At 48.5% G+C, this 18,828-nt stretch overlaps 1 protein-coding gene and 1 long non-coding RNA gene across 3 annotated transcripts in view; one reads left to right on the forward strand and one right to left on the reverse strand.

Moving 5' to 3' along the window:
- The window catches only part of STEAP3 (STEAP3 metalloreductase), a 48,335-nt gene that overhangs the window by 16,704 nt on the left and 12,803 nt on the right, over window positions 1–18,828 (reverse strand). For both annotated transcript variants that reach the window (XM_054699637.1, XM_037523246.2), the window contains exons 2-3: window positions 2,880–3,379; window positions 576–1,103 (exon numbers count right to left, since the gene is read on the reverse strand). In XM_054699637.1, the coding sequence (XP_054555612.1) occupies window positions 576–1,103; window positions 2,880–3,371 (1,020 nt within the window). In that variant the 5' untranslated portion in view covers window positions 3,372–3,379. The remainder of the gene's footprint in view (window positions 1–575; window positions 1,104–2,879; window positions 3,380–18,828) is intronic.
- LOC119255761 (uncharacterized) lies at window positions 8,277–16,360 on the forward strand. Its single transcript, XR_005127528.2, has 3 exons — window positions 8,277–8,323; window positions 11,472–11,622; window positions 15,859–16,360. It is a non-coding gene; the product is annotated as an uncharacterized LOC119255761 (long non-coding RNA).

Here is an 18,828-nt window from a genome sequence, read left to right on the forward strand (position 1 = left end):
CCCAGCTGGTCTCCCAGCCTCTGCCTCGACCCTCTATTGTCTGGCTCTCTTTTTCACTCAAATCTAAGGCCTAAGCCCTTTTTGGCCCTTGAGGCTTCCCTGATCTGGTTTCAACTCCTCAGGCCTGCCCAGCTCCAGCCTCACTCAGCACCTCCTCAGGATTCCCCAAACTTGCGGCTCTTCCTCGCAGTCCTCTGCTTTGGCTGCTCCCCTACCAGCCACTGTCTCACTCTCACCTCCTTCTACCTTTGCTCACAAATCACCCACATATCACCCACTCAGCAAGGCCTCCTGCACCCCCATTTTTTCTCCTACGTGCTTTTTCTCCTTATCACTTACCACCCTCTAGACACCCCCCGCCCATCACTTAATGCTTGTTTGTCTCCCCCACCTGGGCTTTGCCCCAGAGCACAGAGATTTTCATATTTTGTCTTGATACTCAAAATCACAGACAGTAGGACATGGGCACTGGACAGTCAGAGCAGATCCACAGATGAGAGCTGACAGGGTGCGCCCACAGGTACATCACACTCCCTGCCAGGTGCGGAGCGAGGGCAGGAGATGGCCGTGCTTACCTGCTTGACTGCAAGGTTGACCAGGTCGTAGCGGTGGGAACGGCGCAGCGGCAGGCAGAAGCTGTAGATCCCATGCAGGGCAGCACAGAAGAAGCTGAGCAGGCCGATCTGCTTGCGGTGCTGCAGCCAGTGGTCCAGCCAGTCGGGGAAGCGGCTGTACTTGGTGCCACGCTGCAGCTGCAGGGCGGCTGCCAGCACCCCCGGCAGGTAGACCAGGGACAGCAGCACGTAGGCCACGCACGGCAGTGTCGTGTTGACCACTGACACCGGGAGCTTGTAGAACTTGTTTTTGCCCTCCTGTACGTAGGGCTGCAGCACGTCCCGGATGAAGTTGTAGGCATAGAAGAAGACAAAGAGCCCCAGGGCCAGAAGGGCGGGCACCCTCCAGGCAGGAAGGAGGCGCAGGGGCATGGCCTCCACCTCCCGAGCAGAGGCCAGGGAGCCCATGTCCACGGGTGTGAAGCCCATGGTGTGCACCAACACTGAGACAGTACGCTTGGCTTCCGGCTTGTCACTGCAGATGGGCACCTGGAGGGATGGCAAAGGGGGAAATAAGATGCGGTCACAGGCTGCAAGGCCTCAGAGAGTATTTGTGCCAAATTCCTCATTGAACAGCAGGGAAACTGAGGCCCAGTGACTTGTCAATTAAGGCTGTGTCGGTCTCATAGGCCACTCTTAGAGCCCTGTGGCCTCCCAGCCTCTGACCTGGTATGTCCAGCAGGCCCACCACTGAAGGGTTACCGAGGGCTCACCTAACACAGCATCCTACCTAGTTCATTGCCCTCAGCCTCCACAAGCAGAATGCCCAGTGAGACAGCCCCAGCCGTCCCTTCGATAGGTGTTTTGAAGACTGCGACCTGCCCTGGGGGGGGGGGTTGTCACTCAGCAGCTGGGCTTTGCATACAGCCCCAAATATATAACTATACCTGCAACTCAGTCCCTCAGTCCAGAAGTGTCCCCTTCAATGAAGTTCCTTGGCCCCCTCAGTGCCACAGACTTCCATGAGCCAGTCCCAGCCTCACAGCCCCCTGATCCCCACCATAGGCTCCAGTGGAAGCATGCTGCAGTCCTCAGTTCCCCAAATGCCCCATGGGCCTTGCTGCCACTGCCATGGTGAGTCTGGCCCACCTATACTGATGCCCCAGTGCCACACTTCTTACCATCCCTCAGCCTCACCACAACTCTGCAGGTAGGTTCAACAGTCCTCATTTTCCAGGTGAGGGGACTGGTGTAGGTACATTGGGAACTCCTGCTCCTTGTGCCTGATAATAGAAGGTGGGGCCAGGCAAGCCTAACCTGGAAATCTTTCCTAGTCTGACGCTTGCTTGGTTCCCTCCTGACCCTGTCACCCAACACTCACATGCTGCTCCTGGCCTGTCCACATACCTGAGTACCAGTGTGCAGCAGGCACCTGGGGCTCTCCCACTGCTGGTATGGGGCTAGGCAGAGGAGGCGGCTGAGCTGGACTTACTGGATGTTCTCCCACACAGATGAGGCCTGGGATCCTTCCTTCAGGTAATTACAGGAGGCCTCTGGTTTCTGGCACCATGTACTGGCAAGAGCTCCTCCAGCCAAGAACTGTATGCAGCTCTGGGCATTCTCTGGAGCCATTTTCCACCCCCAGAAAAACCTTCTCAGTTCTTAGAGGCTCTTGGTGTAAATGAGATAAGGTTTGGGAAGTCCTCAGGGCCTGGCACATACATGTATCACTTTCTTCTTTCTGGGCCCAATTCTGAAAGCCAAGGCTCACCTCTTCTTTTTTTTTTTTTTTTTAAGATTTATTTATTCATACAAGCAGTGGGTACAGTCAGAAGCACGGGGAACAGAACAAGCAGAATGACGAAATACACTGCTGAGGGGAGCAGCGGGCGGCAGGAGAGGTCTGCACGTCATGTGGGACCCTCACCGGTGGCAGGGATAGAACCGGCACTGCAGAGGCTGCGGGCAGCTTCGCAACCCAGCGCTCGACCGCTGGGCCACCAGGGGAGGCCCGCTCACCTCTTCTTGATTCAAACAGTAAACAAAAATCCATCAATGTTTTCCTCTTTGCCACTAAGAAATGAAGAACGTGGATTTGAGATTTGTTGGAACTGCCCTCAAATCCCAACTCACTGTTGTGGTACTTGGTGTTAGTATGTCATCTCTGAGCCTCAGTTTCCAGTTTTGTAAAATAGAATACAGTGGTGATATGAGATGAGCTGAGGATGCACTCACCGGTCTGGAGCACCGAGGGCCCTCAGTAGAAGCTGTTTACGGTTAAGGTTGTCATGGTTGTTACCACCCTGCGCTCTCCCCAGCACCTACCTGTCTGTTTCCATCCCTTGGGCCCGTCTGCAGGGTCCAGGCAGAGATGACATTGAAGGCCTTGACCACTGTGCTGGTGGGGAAGAGGGAGGCCAGGTACTCAGCATTAGACTCGCGGTGCCGAAGGTGCTCCTGCTCTGTGGGGTTGCTCACGTCCACCAGGATCTTGCCGGCTAACTGGCCGCTGAGACCACACAGGGAGGAGTAGTGTTCCCGGAACACGGCCACAAAGATGACTTCAGGGGTGCCCACTGCGTCCTCCTGGAAAGTCACATGTGCTGCTGAGGGGAACAGCCCAGCTGTGCGTTTTGGGTTGCGGCTCCCCACTACCACGCTGAAGCCAGACCCCACCAGGCGTGTGGCTAAGGAGCGGGCAAAGTCCCCACTCCCCAGGATGCCCACTTTTGGGGCCTCACTGGGGGCTTCGGCAAGGCTGCCATCGCTATCCACCAGGTGGCGGCTGATGAGCGGCTTGTCCATCTCTTCTGGCATTTTGGCGACTGGAAGAAAAAACAGGGTCTGATCAGCGGAGGCCTCCCACGCTGCTTCTCCTACCACCTCCCTCACTGGTCCACGGCAGCTGGTGACACTCAAACATCCATCCGCAAGCCTTCATCAGCACTAGCATGTGCCAGTGTAGGGGGTGGGGCACAGACTGAGGGAGGCTCAGCCTTTTCCTGAGAGGGCACAGGTTCACGAAGAGTGGGGAGAAGGACCTCTGTCCCCCATTCCTCGTCTTTCCTGCTGGATTATTTCTTTGGGAAAAATTCACAATGAGTAAGAAGGGTATAGAAATTTCATGATCAACACTATGTGGTACCATACTTCTTTTCAAAAGGCTTATGCTATAGACAGCATTACCATCTAGGAGAGACCACTTAACTCCAACCTCATCATTGCTGGGTGGGATTTTTGATTGCCAGGAAGGGCAGATATGTTCTTGTGCTAGTTAACTCTACATTTTGGAATGATACCTCTGATGTGCTTCCTTGAGCAGCTTGAAAGCAGGGAAACCTCATCTTTTTTTTTTTTTTTAAGATTTATTTACTTTTATACAAGAACTGGGGTACAGGCCAGATGTGCGGGAGGGTGAGAAGAATACACCAGAGATAGTGCAGGGAACAGAACAGGCAGACTGACGAAATACACTGCTGAGGGGAGCAGTGGGCGAGATAGGAGAGGTCTGCAGTGCCATGTGGGACCCTCGCCGGCTAGCAGGGAATGAACCGGCGCTGCAAAGGCTGCGGACAGCTTCACAGTGTGGCGCTCAACAACCTGCGCCACCAGTGAGGCTTGAAACCTCATCTTACATGGCTTTGAATTTTAACATTTTTTACATGACCTGACAAACAGCTGGTGTTCAATGTTTGCTAAATGAGTGAATGAGATCCACTTTGAGAATATGACTGCAGTGGGATATGACCAAAGAATTCAATACCCTGGTGATAAAACTCAAAAAATTAGGTTTAGTAGGAATGTATCTCGATATAATAAAGTCCATATAGAAATAAACCCACACTTCACAACATACTCAATGGTGAAAAGCTGAAAACTTTTCCTCTAAAATCTGGAACAAGACAAGGATGGCCACTTTTGTCCCTTCTATCTATCATAGTACTGAAAGTCCTGACCAGAGGAATCAGACAAGAAGAAAAATAAAAGCATTCAACTTGGAAGAAGTAAAACTGACTCTGTTTTCAGGTGATAAATTTATCAAACATTAAAGGAGAATGAATGCAATTACATATAGAAAACCCTAAAGAGGCCTCCCCGGTGGCTCAGTAGGCTGAGCACAGCGCTGTGAAGCTGTCCACGGCCTTTGCAACTCAGGTTCCATTCCCGGCCGGCCACAGAGATACCCACATGGCGCGGCAGACCTCTCCTGTCTTGCCCGCTGCTCCCCTCAGCAGTGTATTTCATCAGTCTGCCTGTTCTGTTCCCAGCTCTGTCTCTGGTGAATCCTCTCACCCTCCCGTGCCTCTGGCCTATACCCCAGTTCTTGTATAAATAAAAATAAATCTTAAAAAAAAAAAAAAAAGAAAACGCTAAAGATTCCACTAAAAAAATCTGATTAAGGGCCTCCTTGGGGGTTCAGAGGTTAAATCTCAGCACTATCAAGTTATCGCCATCCACTGTGGCATGAGATTTATCCCTGGCCAGGGAGCTGACCTCCGTGGCACAGCAGACCTCTCCTGTCTTGCCTACTGCTCCCCTCAGCAGTGTATTTCAGTAGATCTGCCTGTTCTTCTCCCCACTCTGTCTCTGGTGGATCCTCTCAGCCTCCCCCCACCACAAACCTGCACCTCTGGCCTACACCCCAGTTCTTGTATGCATAAATAAATAAAATAAATCTTTTTTAAAAACCTGATAGAATAAATGAATTCAGTGAAGCTGTAGACTATAAACTCAACATATAAAATTCAGTTGTTTCTATACACGAACAATGAACTATCCAAAAAAGAAATGAAAAACAATCCCATTTACTTTTTTTTTTTTTAAAGATTTATTTATTTTATTTATACAAGCACTGGGTATAGTCAGAAGCACAGGAGGGTGAAAGAATTCACCTGAGCCAGAGGGGAGAGCAGAGCAGGCAGAATCATGAAGCACACTGCTGAGAGGAGCAGCGGGCGGCAGGAGAGGTCTGCGTGCCATGTGGGACCCTCTGGGACCCCAGTGGCCAGGGATTGAACCAGCGCTGCAGAGGCTGCGGGTAGCTTCGCAACCCAGCGCTCAACCACTGCGCCACCGGGGAGACCCAATCCCATTTACTTTTAAAAAGATTAAAATATTTAGGAATAAATTAAACCAAGAAAGTAAAAGATCTGTACTTTGAAAACCAGGGGATACTGATGAAAGAAACTGAAGAAGGTACAAATAAATGGAATGATATTCTGTGTTCACGAATTGGAAGAATATTATTAAAACGCCCATACTACCCAAAGCGATCTACAGATTCAAAGTATTTGCTATCAACATCCCAATAGTGTATTTCACAGATATAGGAAAAACAACCCTAAGGTTGATAGAGAACCAAAAAAGTCCCTGAAAGCTAAAGCAATCTTGAGCAAGAAGAACAAAGCTGGAGGCACCAAATTTCAAATTATATTACAAAGCCGATAGTAAGGAAAAGTCAACTCAAATGGATTAAAGACTTAAATGTAAGACCCAAAACTATATAACTCCTAGAAAAAAGCATAGCAGGGAAAGGCCTTAACATTGGCCTTAGCAATGTTTTCTGATTTGATACCAAAATCACAGGCAACAAAACCAAAAATAAATGGGATTACAACAAAGTGAAAATGTTTTGTACAGCACAGGAAACAATTAACAAAATGAAAAGGCAACTTATTGGACGGAAGAAAATATTTGCAAACCATACAGTTGATAAGAGGTTAATATTCAAAATATTGGGAACTCATCCTAGTAGTAGCTAAAGAAACAAATAATCCAGTTACAATGGACAAAGGCCAGAATCCACATTTTCCCAAAGAATACATACAAATGGCCAACAGGTGTATGAAACAATGCTCAAACATCATAAATCATCAGGAACGTGTAAATCAAAAACCACAATGAGATATCACCTCACACCTGCTAGGAAGACATCATAAAGTCAAAAGATAATAAATGTTGGCAAGGACATGCAGAAAAGGGAATCTTTGTGCACTGCTGGTGGGAATATAAATTGGTGTAGTCACTATGGAAAATAGTAAGGACGCTCCTCAAAAAATTAAAATTAGAACTACCTATCACCTTATCAAGCAATCCCTCTTCTGGAGATGCCTCCAATGGAAATGAAATCACTATCTGAAAGAGATTTCTGCTCTTCATGTCCACTGCAGCACTATTCACAGTAGCCATGACTGAGAAACAGCATAAGGATCTGTCAATGGATGAACGGATAAATAAAATGTGGCACACTTTTAGAAAGAAGGAAATTCGCCATTTGCAATAGCATGGACTAACCCAGAGGACATTATGCTAAGGAAAATAAGTCGGACATTATGCTAAGGAAAATAAGTCAGACACAAAAAACAAATACTGTATGTTCTCACTTATAAGCATAATAAAAAAAAAATCAAACTCATAAAAGCAAAGTAGAATGGCTACTAGGGGCTGAGATGAGGGAAATGAGGAAACGTTGGTCAAAGGGTACACATTTTCGTTATAAGTAATTCTGGGACTCTAATGGACAGCATGGTGACTATTAATAATGATAATAATGCTCTGTATGATAAATTTATTAAGAGATTAGATCTAAAGTACTCTCACTGCACACACAAATGGTAACTATGTGATGGAATAGGTATGTTGATTGACTGTGGTAAGCTTTCATAATGTATACAACAATATACATCAAAAATCATATTGCACGCTGTAAACATACATGCAGTTGAACATGCAGCCCTTCTGCAGGTGCCTCTCTTTTTCTTTCTCCTTTTCCTAATAAATCTGTCTTTTTAAAATGTAAAAAAAAATACATGATTTTCAATCATAACTCAATAAGGATGGGGAGAAAATTTAAAAATAAAAATTATAGTAAATAGTAGACCTATCACTAGATCTTATTTAAAGTAGGAATAAAGTGTGTATTACTATCATACATTTTTTTTAAGATTTATTTATTTTATTTATACAAGAACCGGGGTACAGGTCAGAGGCGTGGGAGGTTGAGAGGATTCACCAGAGACACAGCGGGAGACAGAACAGGCAGACTGAAGAAATACACTGCTGAGGGGAGCAGCGGGTGGGACAGGAGAGGTCTGCTGCACCATGTGGGACCCTCACCAGCCAGCTGGGATCGAACTGGTGCTGCAGAGGCTGCGGACAGCTTCATAGCGCGGCGCTCAACTGCCTGCGCCACCAGGGAGGCCCTACTATTATACATCTTTTAAAAAATATATTTCAATAACTGTGTTTTAATAGTCTGTTTCCTTTGTTACACTATCTTATTTCATTCCAGGCACATAAGAGCATTAATATGAGCCCAAGTCCAGAGGCCTCTCCAGCCTGAGTTTGCAGGGCATTTCAATGTTGAAGGGTTACCCTACCCAGAATCAGTGACACGGTAGGCTTTTAACACCCTCTTTCCACTTTTCACAACAGTCTTCCTGGGATCTGTTCAACTGGAGATGAGGGGAGTGGTATTAGGACTAATGCTGGGCGACCAGGAGGCTGTGGCCCAACTCTGCCACGAGCCAGCTGTGCGACCTTGATGAGTGCCTGCACCTCTCTGGACCCCAGTTTCCACTTTTGTAACTGGAGGTCACAATCTCTGTTCTGACATGACAGACAATGTAGTCTTAAAAGGTCTTGAAACTGTGACCTGGAGATATTATGAGGTAGCAGCAGCAGCGGCGACTCCTGTTTATGAGATGCCTATTGTGTGTTAGACACAGCTGGAAGCCTGTCTGCAAGGGAAGCCCATCTAGTCCTCACAGGTACCCCCGCAGCTGGTATCGTTATTATTCCCAACTTAAAGAGGAGCAAACAGGCTCAAGAGGCTGGATGGTCAGTGGCAGGAGAGTAGCGAGGGAAGGAAGAATAGGACACAGTCTGGTGGCCCCTGCAGTCTGAACTTGACCAAGAGTCTTAGTGCCCACACAGGGCACAGTGATCCATCCGAGTGGCGGGGCTGAGACCACACTGGCTAAGAGGAGGTCAGCATGGAAGGCAGCACAGTGACTGTCCATTCTGAAAGTGGGGGACACGTGTTTGTCCGTCTCTGCCAAGTACTGGCTCTCCATTGGCCTCTTGCACCTTTGACTTGGTTTCCAAGCATCGCCCAGTCTTTCTCACAGGATACCAGGGACCAGATGAGCTGCACCTCTTTAGGGCCATTTTTGTGGGGACTCTCACATGGAGAAGCCATACCCACTGGACAGGCAAGCCCCAGCCAGGACTCCACTCTTCTCACCCTCTACTCAACTCTGGGCTCTGAAGGGGACAGCCCTTTCTTGCAAAGTGGGAGAGAATGTTTTGTGGTTCTGAGAATATTTGCTCAGCACAGACCCCCCTCTCAGGAGCAGATGGGCCTCCTGATGGTGCCCAGAGTGCCAGCTCGGAGCCGAGTGCCCATGGTGGAAGGGCCTGAGCCAAGAGCCAGCTCTGGAGTCAGAAGTCTTGGGTTCTAATTTTGACTCTGTCACTCGCTAGCTGTGTCACCTTGGGCCTGTCAGTGCCTCAGTTTCCCTAGCCATAAACGGGAGACGGACATACTAACTTTCTGATGGGATTGGCAGGATTAAATACGTCATATGTGTAAAGTACTTAGAACAAAGCTTGCTTGGTGTCTAGTAAGCCCTCAGCAGATGCTGGTCAGTAATTTTTTTTTTTTTAAGATTTATTTTATTTACTTACGCATACAAGAACTGGGGTGTAGGCCAGAGATGAGGGGGGTGAAATGACTCACTAGAGACAGAGTGGGGAGCAGAACGGGCAGATCTACTGAAATACACTGCTGAGGGGAGTAGCAGGCAAGACAGGAGAGGTCTGCTGCGCTATATGTGGGTCAGCTCCCTGGCTGGGGATTGAACTCATGTTGTCGTGACATGATAGCTTGACAGCGCTGAGACTTTAACCCCTGCACCACGAGGTAGACCCTGGTCAGCAATTATTAAGCAAATTCTGATCATAGCACTGTACCAGCAGCAGGCAAAGAAAGGTTCCAGAACATCCTTCCTCTCCAGTTCTTGGGAAGAGGGATGAGTCATGATGGGGCTTTTCAGGTGACACCAGGCTTTTACATCAGCATCGGGTAAACTATCCCTGTGGCCAGTCAAGGCTGGACAGATACACCCAAGCACCTCAGCCTCCTGGAGACAGCAGCCTCTCGGCTACGGGGCATCATTACAGGGAGGGATAGTAATTACACAGAGACCTCCAGACTAGCTTCTCCCCATTTGCTAGTGATTTGGTGGCTCCAAGTAGGTGTCCTCCTGGACAAAAGCTGTTTCCATCTTTGCTCGTGTTCACCTCCTGTCTCCTGAGTAACTGCCTTATACTGAACGCTCTTAATACTATAAAGATGAGTAAGATCTGGTGCCCATGTCTAGTGTGTGTGGAGGGTGGTGGGGGCAGAGAGGATGGGCAGAAAGGAGGCCATGAGCAGCCCAGGCACACTGGGGTTCTTGGCCAAGAGAACCTGAGTTCTGAAGGGGAAGTTAGGGAGGGCCCAGGGCACAACAGTCATCCGCTGGTCCTTGAAGAACCCCACTCGGCTTACAGGCTCAAAATAAAACTAAACCAACTCAAAAGAAAAGAGACAATGAGACCTAGACCCTGTCTAGTCTGGACTTAGCATCACGGGAGGGAAGGGAGTCATTTGGGGCTGGCTCCCCAGGCTCACTGCTCAGAACCTTTGCTTTGTTTTGGGAAGCACAGAGGTAGCAGCCATAACAGTAGGAAATGCCAAGGCGGGGCTGGTGTCCCAGCCTCGGCCGCAGCTCATCCTGGGACATCAAAAAGTCACTAAGCCTCTCTGGGTGACTTCTTGAACACAAGTCACTGCACCAGACCCCCTTCAGCTCCCGCAGTTTCAGGATGAAACTTATGGGAAACAAAACATAAGCACTTCTAAAGCACTTTGCCACCAAAATTCAGACTTTGGGAGAGGAAACAACAGGTTGTAATGGCTCCTTGTGATGCCTCCCACCCCTTTCCCTTCAGCTCTGAGGGAGGGAGGCCTGTGGGCCAGGGACTGGGGCAGAATCCCCAGAAGGGCCTGAATGCACAGGCTCTTGGCCAAGGTGCTGGGGCCCAATCACAACCACAACCATCACTTACTTACTGGCTGGATGCTTTCGCGCCTCAGTCCCTGAAACTTTATTTTTTTTAATTTTTAAAAAACTATTTATTTATTTTAGAAGATTTTATTTATTTTTACATAGAAGAACTGGGGTATAGGCCAGAGGGGGAATCCCCAGAGACACAGTGGGGAGCAGAACAGGCGGATCTACTGAAATACACTGCTGAGGGAGCAGCGGGTGAGACAAGAGTGGTCTGCTGTGCTATATGTGGGTGAGCTCCCCGGCTGGGCATAGAACTCAGGTTCCTGTCGTGGGCCATCATGGTGATAGCGTTGAGACTTAACCCCGAAGCCACTAGGGAGGCCCAGTCCCTGAACCTTTAAAATGGGGACAAATTATATTTTTTTCCAAAATGGTTGTGAAGACAAAATGAGCTAATACGTGCACAAGCCCAGAGCCCTTTCTTCTGGGGGTGCTTGTGCGTGGGCATGCACAAGCCCTCCAGTGTGGAGGGCAGGGACTGCTATTGATCTGCGAGTCAGCAAGGGTAGGACGGTTGGTGCAAGTCCTGGAGGAGAGGCCTAGTGGAGCCCCTTCTGTCTGTCCATCCCTGTGGCCCAAGATGAGAGAGTGACTAATCCTGGCTGGGCCCTGCCTGTTCTATTTACAGATGGGGAGGAGGGAGGAAGACTCAAATTGCAGGTCCCTGGGACCACAGCCTGCACTCAGATCTGCTTGCTCCCCCTCCCAAGCCATGGTTCAAACAGCACAGCACCAGCCACAGGTGTCTGTCCCCTCTGATTTTTGTCCAGGCTCACCCACCCGTTCTCCTTCACCTCAGGGTCACAACATGGGCTGTGTTTGTGGCTGGGAGCCATGCCTGGCCCACGAGCCTACTGCCATCTCCTGCCAAGGCCTGTCTGTTCTCGGACAGGCCACTAATGGCGGCAGCTGACAACCCTTCAGGACTCAAGGTGCTGGGGCAAGTCAAGGTAATGAAGGGGCCACTGTAGGGTCATGTGCTGGGGGGAGATGCGGGCTGGCTATGCACCCTGCAGCTTGATGGAGGAGAGGTGGTCTTCAGGTCAACTGAGGTGCCCCTCACTCCCTCCCATGAAGGGATAGACAGACTTAAATGTTTCCCGTCCAGGCTGCCATGGGGTCTGAGAGAAACAGTTCTTGTCCCCAAGTGATTCACAGTTCTCCTCAAGTAATTACTTTAAAATTGTTCTTAAAATTAAATTTGGAGGGGCACATTCCTATTATTGCTACATTTATTTATATATTAAATATATTTAAAATGTAATTTGTACACTAGCATGCTATACTGTGTGATACAGAATAAATCATATATATATATGATTATATGAAGCCAAGGAGGTAAAGCTAACATTTCAATACAAATAGAAGCCCCAAGTTTTCTTCCTGCAACCAGAGAGTGATCCTTTATATCTTTACAATCTTTGGGGAGGTCCACACCCAACCTGGAGTCCACACTCACCCAGAGTCCAAAGGGACTCTTGGTGCCAGATGAATTAGAAAAGTGGGCACTGGCTTAGGGAGCTCAGCGCTGAGCTGAGCTGGATAAAGCACTCCAGGGAGAAGGGCCTGCTGGAGCAAAGTTTGGCAGCCCAAAACCGTACAGAGCACAGGGTGCTCCCGGGACAAACTAGTGTGTGCCTGCAGCCGACACCAGTGGCCAGCAAGTCTTAAATGAAAATGAGCCAAATTCTTGCACAATGTACACAATTGTTTTTTCTTTAAAACCAAAAAAGTATACTAATGGAAAGACTGCCAACCTGAGAGGCTGAAACTGGTTCTATCCTGCTGAGTTCCTCACCGGGAGACACTGGGTCAGTCCTGTCCTCTAACCTCCATTTCCTTGTCTATAAAATGAGAGTAGCTGTCCTGTTCCCCTCGGTAGGCCTGTGGCAGTTGAGGGCCATGCACACAGGGCACTGCTCTGTGACTGGGGCCTTCCCTTGCCTGGGGGGAGTCCTCGTATGGTGGTTCGGATGCTCATCCACCTTCACTGTCTTTCTGTCAGCTCTGGGATGGTGGAGACCACCTTTGTTCCAAGTGGAGCAACCAGTCTTGTGCAAGGCACACTCTGGAGGTTGCAGGCATATTTCTGATGGAAGGCATATAGCACTGGAGCTTAAATCTTCAAAGCTTACTCTATGTGTCTTCTGGAGGTAGGAAGCCTTGAAAAACACAGTGCTCATTTCAAGATGCTTGCCTCCAGCTCCAACAAGATGTGTTCTTAGGTTTCACCTTGAGGTTTTTTTTTTTTAAGATTTATTTATTTATGCATACAAGAGCTGGGGGGTACAGGCCAGAGGTGCAGGGAAATGAGAGGATTCACCAGAGACAGAGTGGGGAACAGAACAGGCAGATTGACTGAAATACACTGCTGAGGGGATCAGTGGGCAAGACAGGAGAGGTCTGCTGTGCTATGTGGGTTGCTCCCTGGCTGGCTGGGGATCGAACTCGTGCTGCAGAGGCTGTGGATTGCTTCACAGTACGGTGCTTAACACCTTGCGCCATCAGGCAGGCCTGATCTCACCTTGAGCTTTATAGAAACTTTTTGTAGGTTCTCTGCCTTCTCCGTCACGGAGAAGACATTTATCATAGCTGTCTGTCTGCCTGCTGGCCTTTTAAAACCTTCCAGGTCCTGCTAATTTGCTGTGGGCAAGGAATACAGAAAACACACCATCAAGAAAGTGAAAGACAACATATGGTACAGGAGAAAAATTTTGCGTATCTTATATCTGATGTGGGATTTGTTTCTAAATATATAAAGAGCTCTTGTAACTCAATATTTTAAATACCAGCCCATATAAAAATGGGCAAAGGATTTGAAAAGACATTTCTCTAAAAAAGTTCAATGGATACACAAAAAGATGTTCAATATCTTTTTAGTCCTCAAGAAAAAGCACAGGCTACACTTCACACCCACTGGAATGACATAATTTAAAAAGACAGATAATAAGCGTTGGCAAGGATGACATGCAACCCTCGCACACTGCTGGTGAGAATGTAAAATGGTGTGGTCACTATGGAAGAGAGTCTGGTAACTACTCAAAAGGTTAAATACAGAGTTTCCATGTAACCCAGCAATTCTACTCCTAGGCACATGTCCAAGGGAAAACATCTGTAAACAAAAATGTGGTCATAATATCCAAAAGGTGAAAACACACCAAATGCCCATCAACTGATGAATGAATAAACAAAATGTGATACATTCATATACTGGAATATTATTCAGGCATAAAAAAGAAATGAAGTGCTACAGCATGGATGGACTTTAAAACAATAAAGAGCAGCAAAAGGTCCCATAAGCATGATTTAATTTATATGAAATGCTTAGACTAGGCAAATCCATAGAGGCAGAACGTAGATTAGTGATTGCCGGGGAATGGTGGGGAGTTGTTGGGCAAAATGGTGACTGACTACTCATTGGTACAGGGTTTCTTTCTGGAATAATGAAAATGTTCTAAAATTGATTGTGGGGATGGTTGCACAACTCTAAATATACTAAAAGCTACTGGATTTTATACTTAAAAATGAGTCAATTTTATGGTATGTAAATTATAGCTAAATAAAGTTATTATTACAGAGATCCTCACCCCCTGTTATTAGTGTATATAAAGAAAGAGTAAAGACACATTGAATTAGAGCATAAGGAGTCTTTGTAAGCTTAACATATGGATTTTGCCACATCAGTATAGGTGGTTCTGCAACCTAACCAACTTATTTCTTAGTTTTCCACATATTTGAGGTTTCTAAAGCCCATGACCTCTGGATAAGGGACATTCATGTAAACAACACTATGAACTGATGTTGTAGGGGGTGATGTGGGCTAAAGAGTCCTTTTGGCCTCTGAGTGGGCTCTGCAGCTTTTGCTCACACAGCTACTTCTGTTCTCTCCAACCAAAGCAAGCAGCCAGCCATTCTGGAGCCACACAGAATGGGGTGCAGGGAAGGGTGCCAAGGTCTGAGGCTCACCCTTCCAGCTCCCAGGATGGACCAGTGTGCAAGGCAGATGTGTTCTAGGGAGAGGGAGCAGGCATCCTTGGCTACTCACCTTGATGACTGAGGTTTTATGTAAGGACATGCAGCTGGAAACTAGTACACAGCGGCACATTTGCAAGGTGGGAAATTAAATCTGACTCACTCCTCTTTCCCTACCAGACTTATCCTCTCCTCAATTTTTTTTTTAAAAATTTGCATATAAGAACTGGGGTACAGGCCAGAAATGCGGGGAGTGAGAAGATTCACCAGAGACAGAGTGGGGAGCAGAACAGGCAGACTGACTGAAATACACTGCTGAGGGGAGCAGCAGACGACACAGGAAAAGTCTGCTGAGCCATGTGGGCAGCTCCCTGGCCGGCTGGGGATCGAACTCATTGCTGCAGAGGCTGCAGAGAGCTTCACAGTTCTGTGCTGTGCCTAACCCCTTGTGCCCCCAGGAAGGCCCCTCCCCCCCTCAATTTGGCAGAGGATCAGCCTTTGCAAGTCAGGCTCCCAGGTCAGGCTGGTTCCCCCCAGAGCAGCTATCAGGACGAGTGTTCAAGAAGACATCTAGAAACTCTGGATTTACTCTGGATTAGTTGTCTTAGCAAACTGCACAGTAGGTCAGCAAGAACATGGGCTTAGAGGCAGCTGTGATCATATTTCAGTTTCACCATTTGTTAGCTGATTGGTGTCGGCAGGACACTTGACCTCTCTGGGTCTGTTCCCTCATCTGTACAATGGAGTGATGTTGCTTTAATGAGGGCTAGTGAGGATTAGATGAGACAAAGTGCCATGAGCTGAGCCTGCTAAATTCCCTCATTTTCCACTTTGGTACACTCTATCTAGGATTTTAAAAAAAAAAATTATTTGTGTAAAATAGGAATAGGTGCACCTAAATCTATACATGGTTTCCTTGCTGAATGGAAAAATTTACTCTAAAATTTTCTAAAAAATGTGGCCTGGAGGTATGCACACATTTCCCGCCAAGACAACTGAAGGAAAAGACTTGCTGCTATTTGAGACTCCAGGAGTGGGAAGAGGTGGGTGGTGGAGCAGGGAAGGGTATGGCAGGGAGAAGTCAGAGGTCAGAATGGGGCACAGGGTGGGTTGAGGCTGGGACAGCATCTCCGGGAGCCCTCTAGGGGCTGCTAGTCCCAACACCCAGCTCTTGCTGGAGCCAGTCTTCATGCCATCAACCTTTCCTTTGTCAGGGTCCTCAGTTCCTGGATCAGACCCATATCTGCCACCCCCTGGAGCAGCTCTTTTCCCACCGATAGTACAGGTGAGCCTTCAGCAATGTGGGAGTACCGACCTTCACACAATCAATAATTCCATATGATGTTGGACCTCCGTATGCAGGTTCGGCATTGTTGGATTCAACCAACAAACACCCACCTATAAATGGACCTGACAAGTTCAAACCCACGTTGTTCAAGAGTATTTCTCTTCTCTGTCTGTTTCCCTTCTGGATGCCACGTTCCTCAGCGGTGACCACTGAGTCAGACTTATTTTAGTAATTAACCCAAACACTTAGCCCAGTCCTGGCACTCATTAGGTCGAACCTGAGCTGCACTGAAGTCATCTGGATGGCTTGTCAAAATGTATTGCTGGTCTCCATCCCCACAGTTTCTGAAGCTGCTGGTCCCAGGATCACACTTTGAAAACCAGTGTAGTAGATGCTCAATAAAGTTCTGTGCCATGGGTGGATGAATTAGACAGTCATTTTCATGAAAACCCATTCCAGATTCAACCTTTTCCCTGAGTTCTGACACTCATTCCCAGCCCCGGCCCACCCTCTCCATAAAGCCCTCCCTAACCCCAGTATAAACACTCTCTCCCTATAATCCTCTCAGTCTGAAGAGTCAGGTGCAAGAGGCCCATTCTCGCACATCCCTTGGCCACCAGAAGCAAGATCCTTCTGGTAAGGAAAAGGTGATCAGGGCCACAGGGGCATTGTTCACTGAGTCAATGAGGCAAGTCCTTGGGGATGGTACCTCCCCCCAATCCCAAGCACATATGTGTCACCAGGCCCACTGGGTGGTACCAGAAGACCACACAAATCTTGGGGGCCCAGAAGCCCTCTAATCCCTAATTGAGTAGATTTTCCAAGGACCCAAGTTCCTGGAAGACCAAGGATTCAGATGGCCTAATTCCACAGCTGAACTCTCTTTCACTATCACAATTTGACAGCAGGACCTGGAAGAATTGCTCATTATACCAACTGTCAGCAGAGGCAGGATGATGGTCTGAGCTGGTTGGGGGTATGGAGGGAGACCAGGTAGTCAGCACCAAGGCCAGGGGCTTGAAGCAGGAAGATGCTCAAGCCCCACAATCATCAAGCTGCACAACTCCAGGGGGCAGCATTTACACCCTAACCCATGTGAATGGTTACCTCTGGAGTGGCAATAGTGCAGAGCCTGTGTGATTTTACACTATGGTTGGTCCTGCTAAGCCTCCACAGAGAAATGTCCTAATTCTTTAGTCCCTGAACTGCTGTGGAGTGTCCAGCACAGAGCAAGACATGAAGGCTGTGCAATAGTCCAAAGATGGCCTGTCCTCTTGGGACTCTTGGGAGAGCCAGCTACACCTTGCAGCAAAGAGAAAAGTGCTTGAATGAGGACATGCCCAGGCGCTATAGGAGCCAGGGAGGAGTGGCTTACCTCTGCCAAGCGAGGTCAGAGAGCTGGCATGTGGGGGCAATCAGCTCCCCGTGAGTCAGTTAATCCAGCCAGGCTGGAGGCTGTCAGGCGCGGCAGCTGAATCTGCAGCCTCAGCGTCTGGGGTTTGGGTTGCTTCTTGCTTTCCAGGGAGACTTGGATCTGCAGACCCTGGGACCAGATGGATCTTGTGGGCTGTGTTGGCCCCTACCACTTCCCCTTGCCATAGTGTAGATTTACAGACTCAGGGATGGGAACCCACGCTGCTGGGCAAGACGGTAAGTGGGGGCATGGAAGGGGGCAGAGGCAGAGGCAGCATCAGGGACTTCTGCCAAGGAGTTCTACCTCCCACACATGGCCCAGTTCCTGGGCTTGGGGATTCATGTTTGTCCTGCTGATAGGCCATGTTTTCCAGGAACCTTCCAGGGGGCCCTATCTGGACTCTCAATAGCCTCTTTATGAACTCTTAGGGACCCTGGAAGTCAGTCTCCACTCTTGGGGAGAGTCATGCAACCACTTCCCAGTCCCCCACTGTGGGCCAGCTCCACACAGTTAAGCAGCACAAATGGGGTAGTCCCAGCAGCCTTGGAAGGGCCTCTTGCTGTGCTCCCAGGTGCCTAAGGACAGAGGTGACCTCGCACTCCGGGACTTAGTCTGCACTTCTGTCACTTCACCATTGACTACACACACTGTTTGCCTGTCATCCTCCCAGACTGAGGGCCACTTCATTTCCGTGTCTCTAGCACCTAGCCTGGGGTTACTCAGTGTTTGTGGCTCGAATGACTAACTGCTAGGCTCTGCGTCTGAGGGCATCTGACTATTACTGTGAGTTCTGGCTGTTCACCCCAGAGGCTAGATGTGGCCCTCCTGCACCCAGGGATGATTAAATTATACTTGAGTTTCTAATTCTTAGTGTAGCCTGGTCAGATTATTAAACCTGGCTAGGCATTTCACTATTTGATAAAGTTAATTACACAGCCGATTTATGTCCTGATGAGTTTAAACACTGCAAATAAATGGAAAAACACAAATAGATTCATGCAGTCCTGGTCAAAGTGGAAAATCAAACACCAGAACTGCACCTCTAGGTGCAGCCTGCTATGTGGCTAACCACAGAAGGAGGCTTCAGGGAGGCTGGGTCATGGGTCCAGAACCTGTGGGCTTTTGAGTCACAGGGGAACATCTGCTGGGAGTGGTCTTCCCAGGTTCCATTGGGCAGGGCTGTCCAGGGGCAGGCCAGGCCCAGATGCAGCCACTGGCAGATGACCTTCTGGGCCTTTCCCATCAGAGGCTGCCTGGTCTGTGGGCTCATCTCAGGTCTCCCCAGCCTATACCATCTTTGTTCTGCTCAGATTACAGACTGAATCTTTTTGCCAGGACAGACCCTTCCCACTAGAGGACAAAATTCAAGGGACACCTCCTCTGTAAAGCTCTCACCCTACCTCTTCTTTGAGGTAGGATTTATCCCCCTCTCTGGTGCCCAGGCTCTCTGAAGCATGGGTAACAGGCTGCAACTAGCATGCA

This window comes from Talpa occidentalis, unplaced genomic scaffold (genome assembly GCF_014898055.3).
Source record: "Talpa occidentalis isolate TD23 unplaced genomic scaffold, MPIMG_talOcc4v2.1 talOcc4.3, whole genome shotgun sequence".
NCBI classification, from domain to species: domain Eukaryota; kingdom Metazoa; phylum Chordata; class Mammalia; order Eulipotyphla; family Talpidae; genus Talpa; species Talpa occidentalis.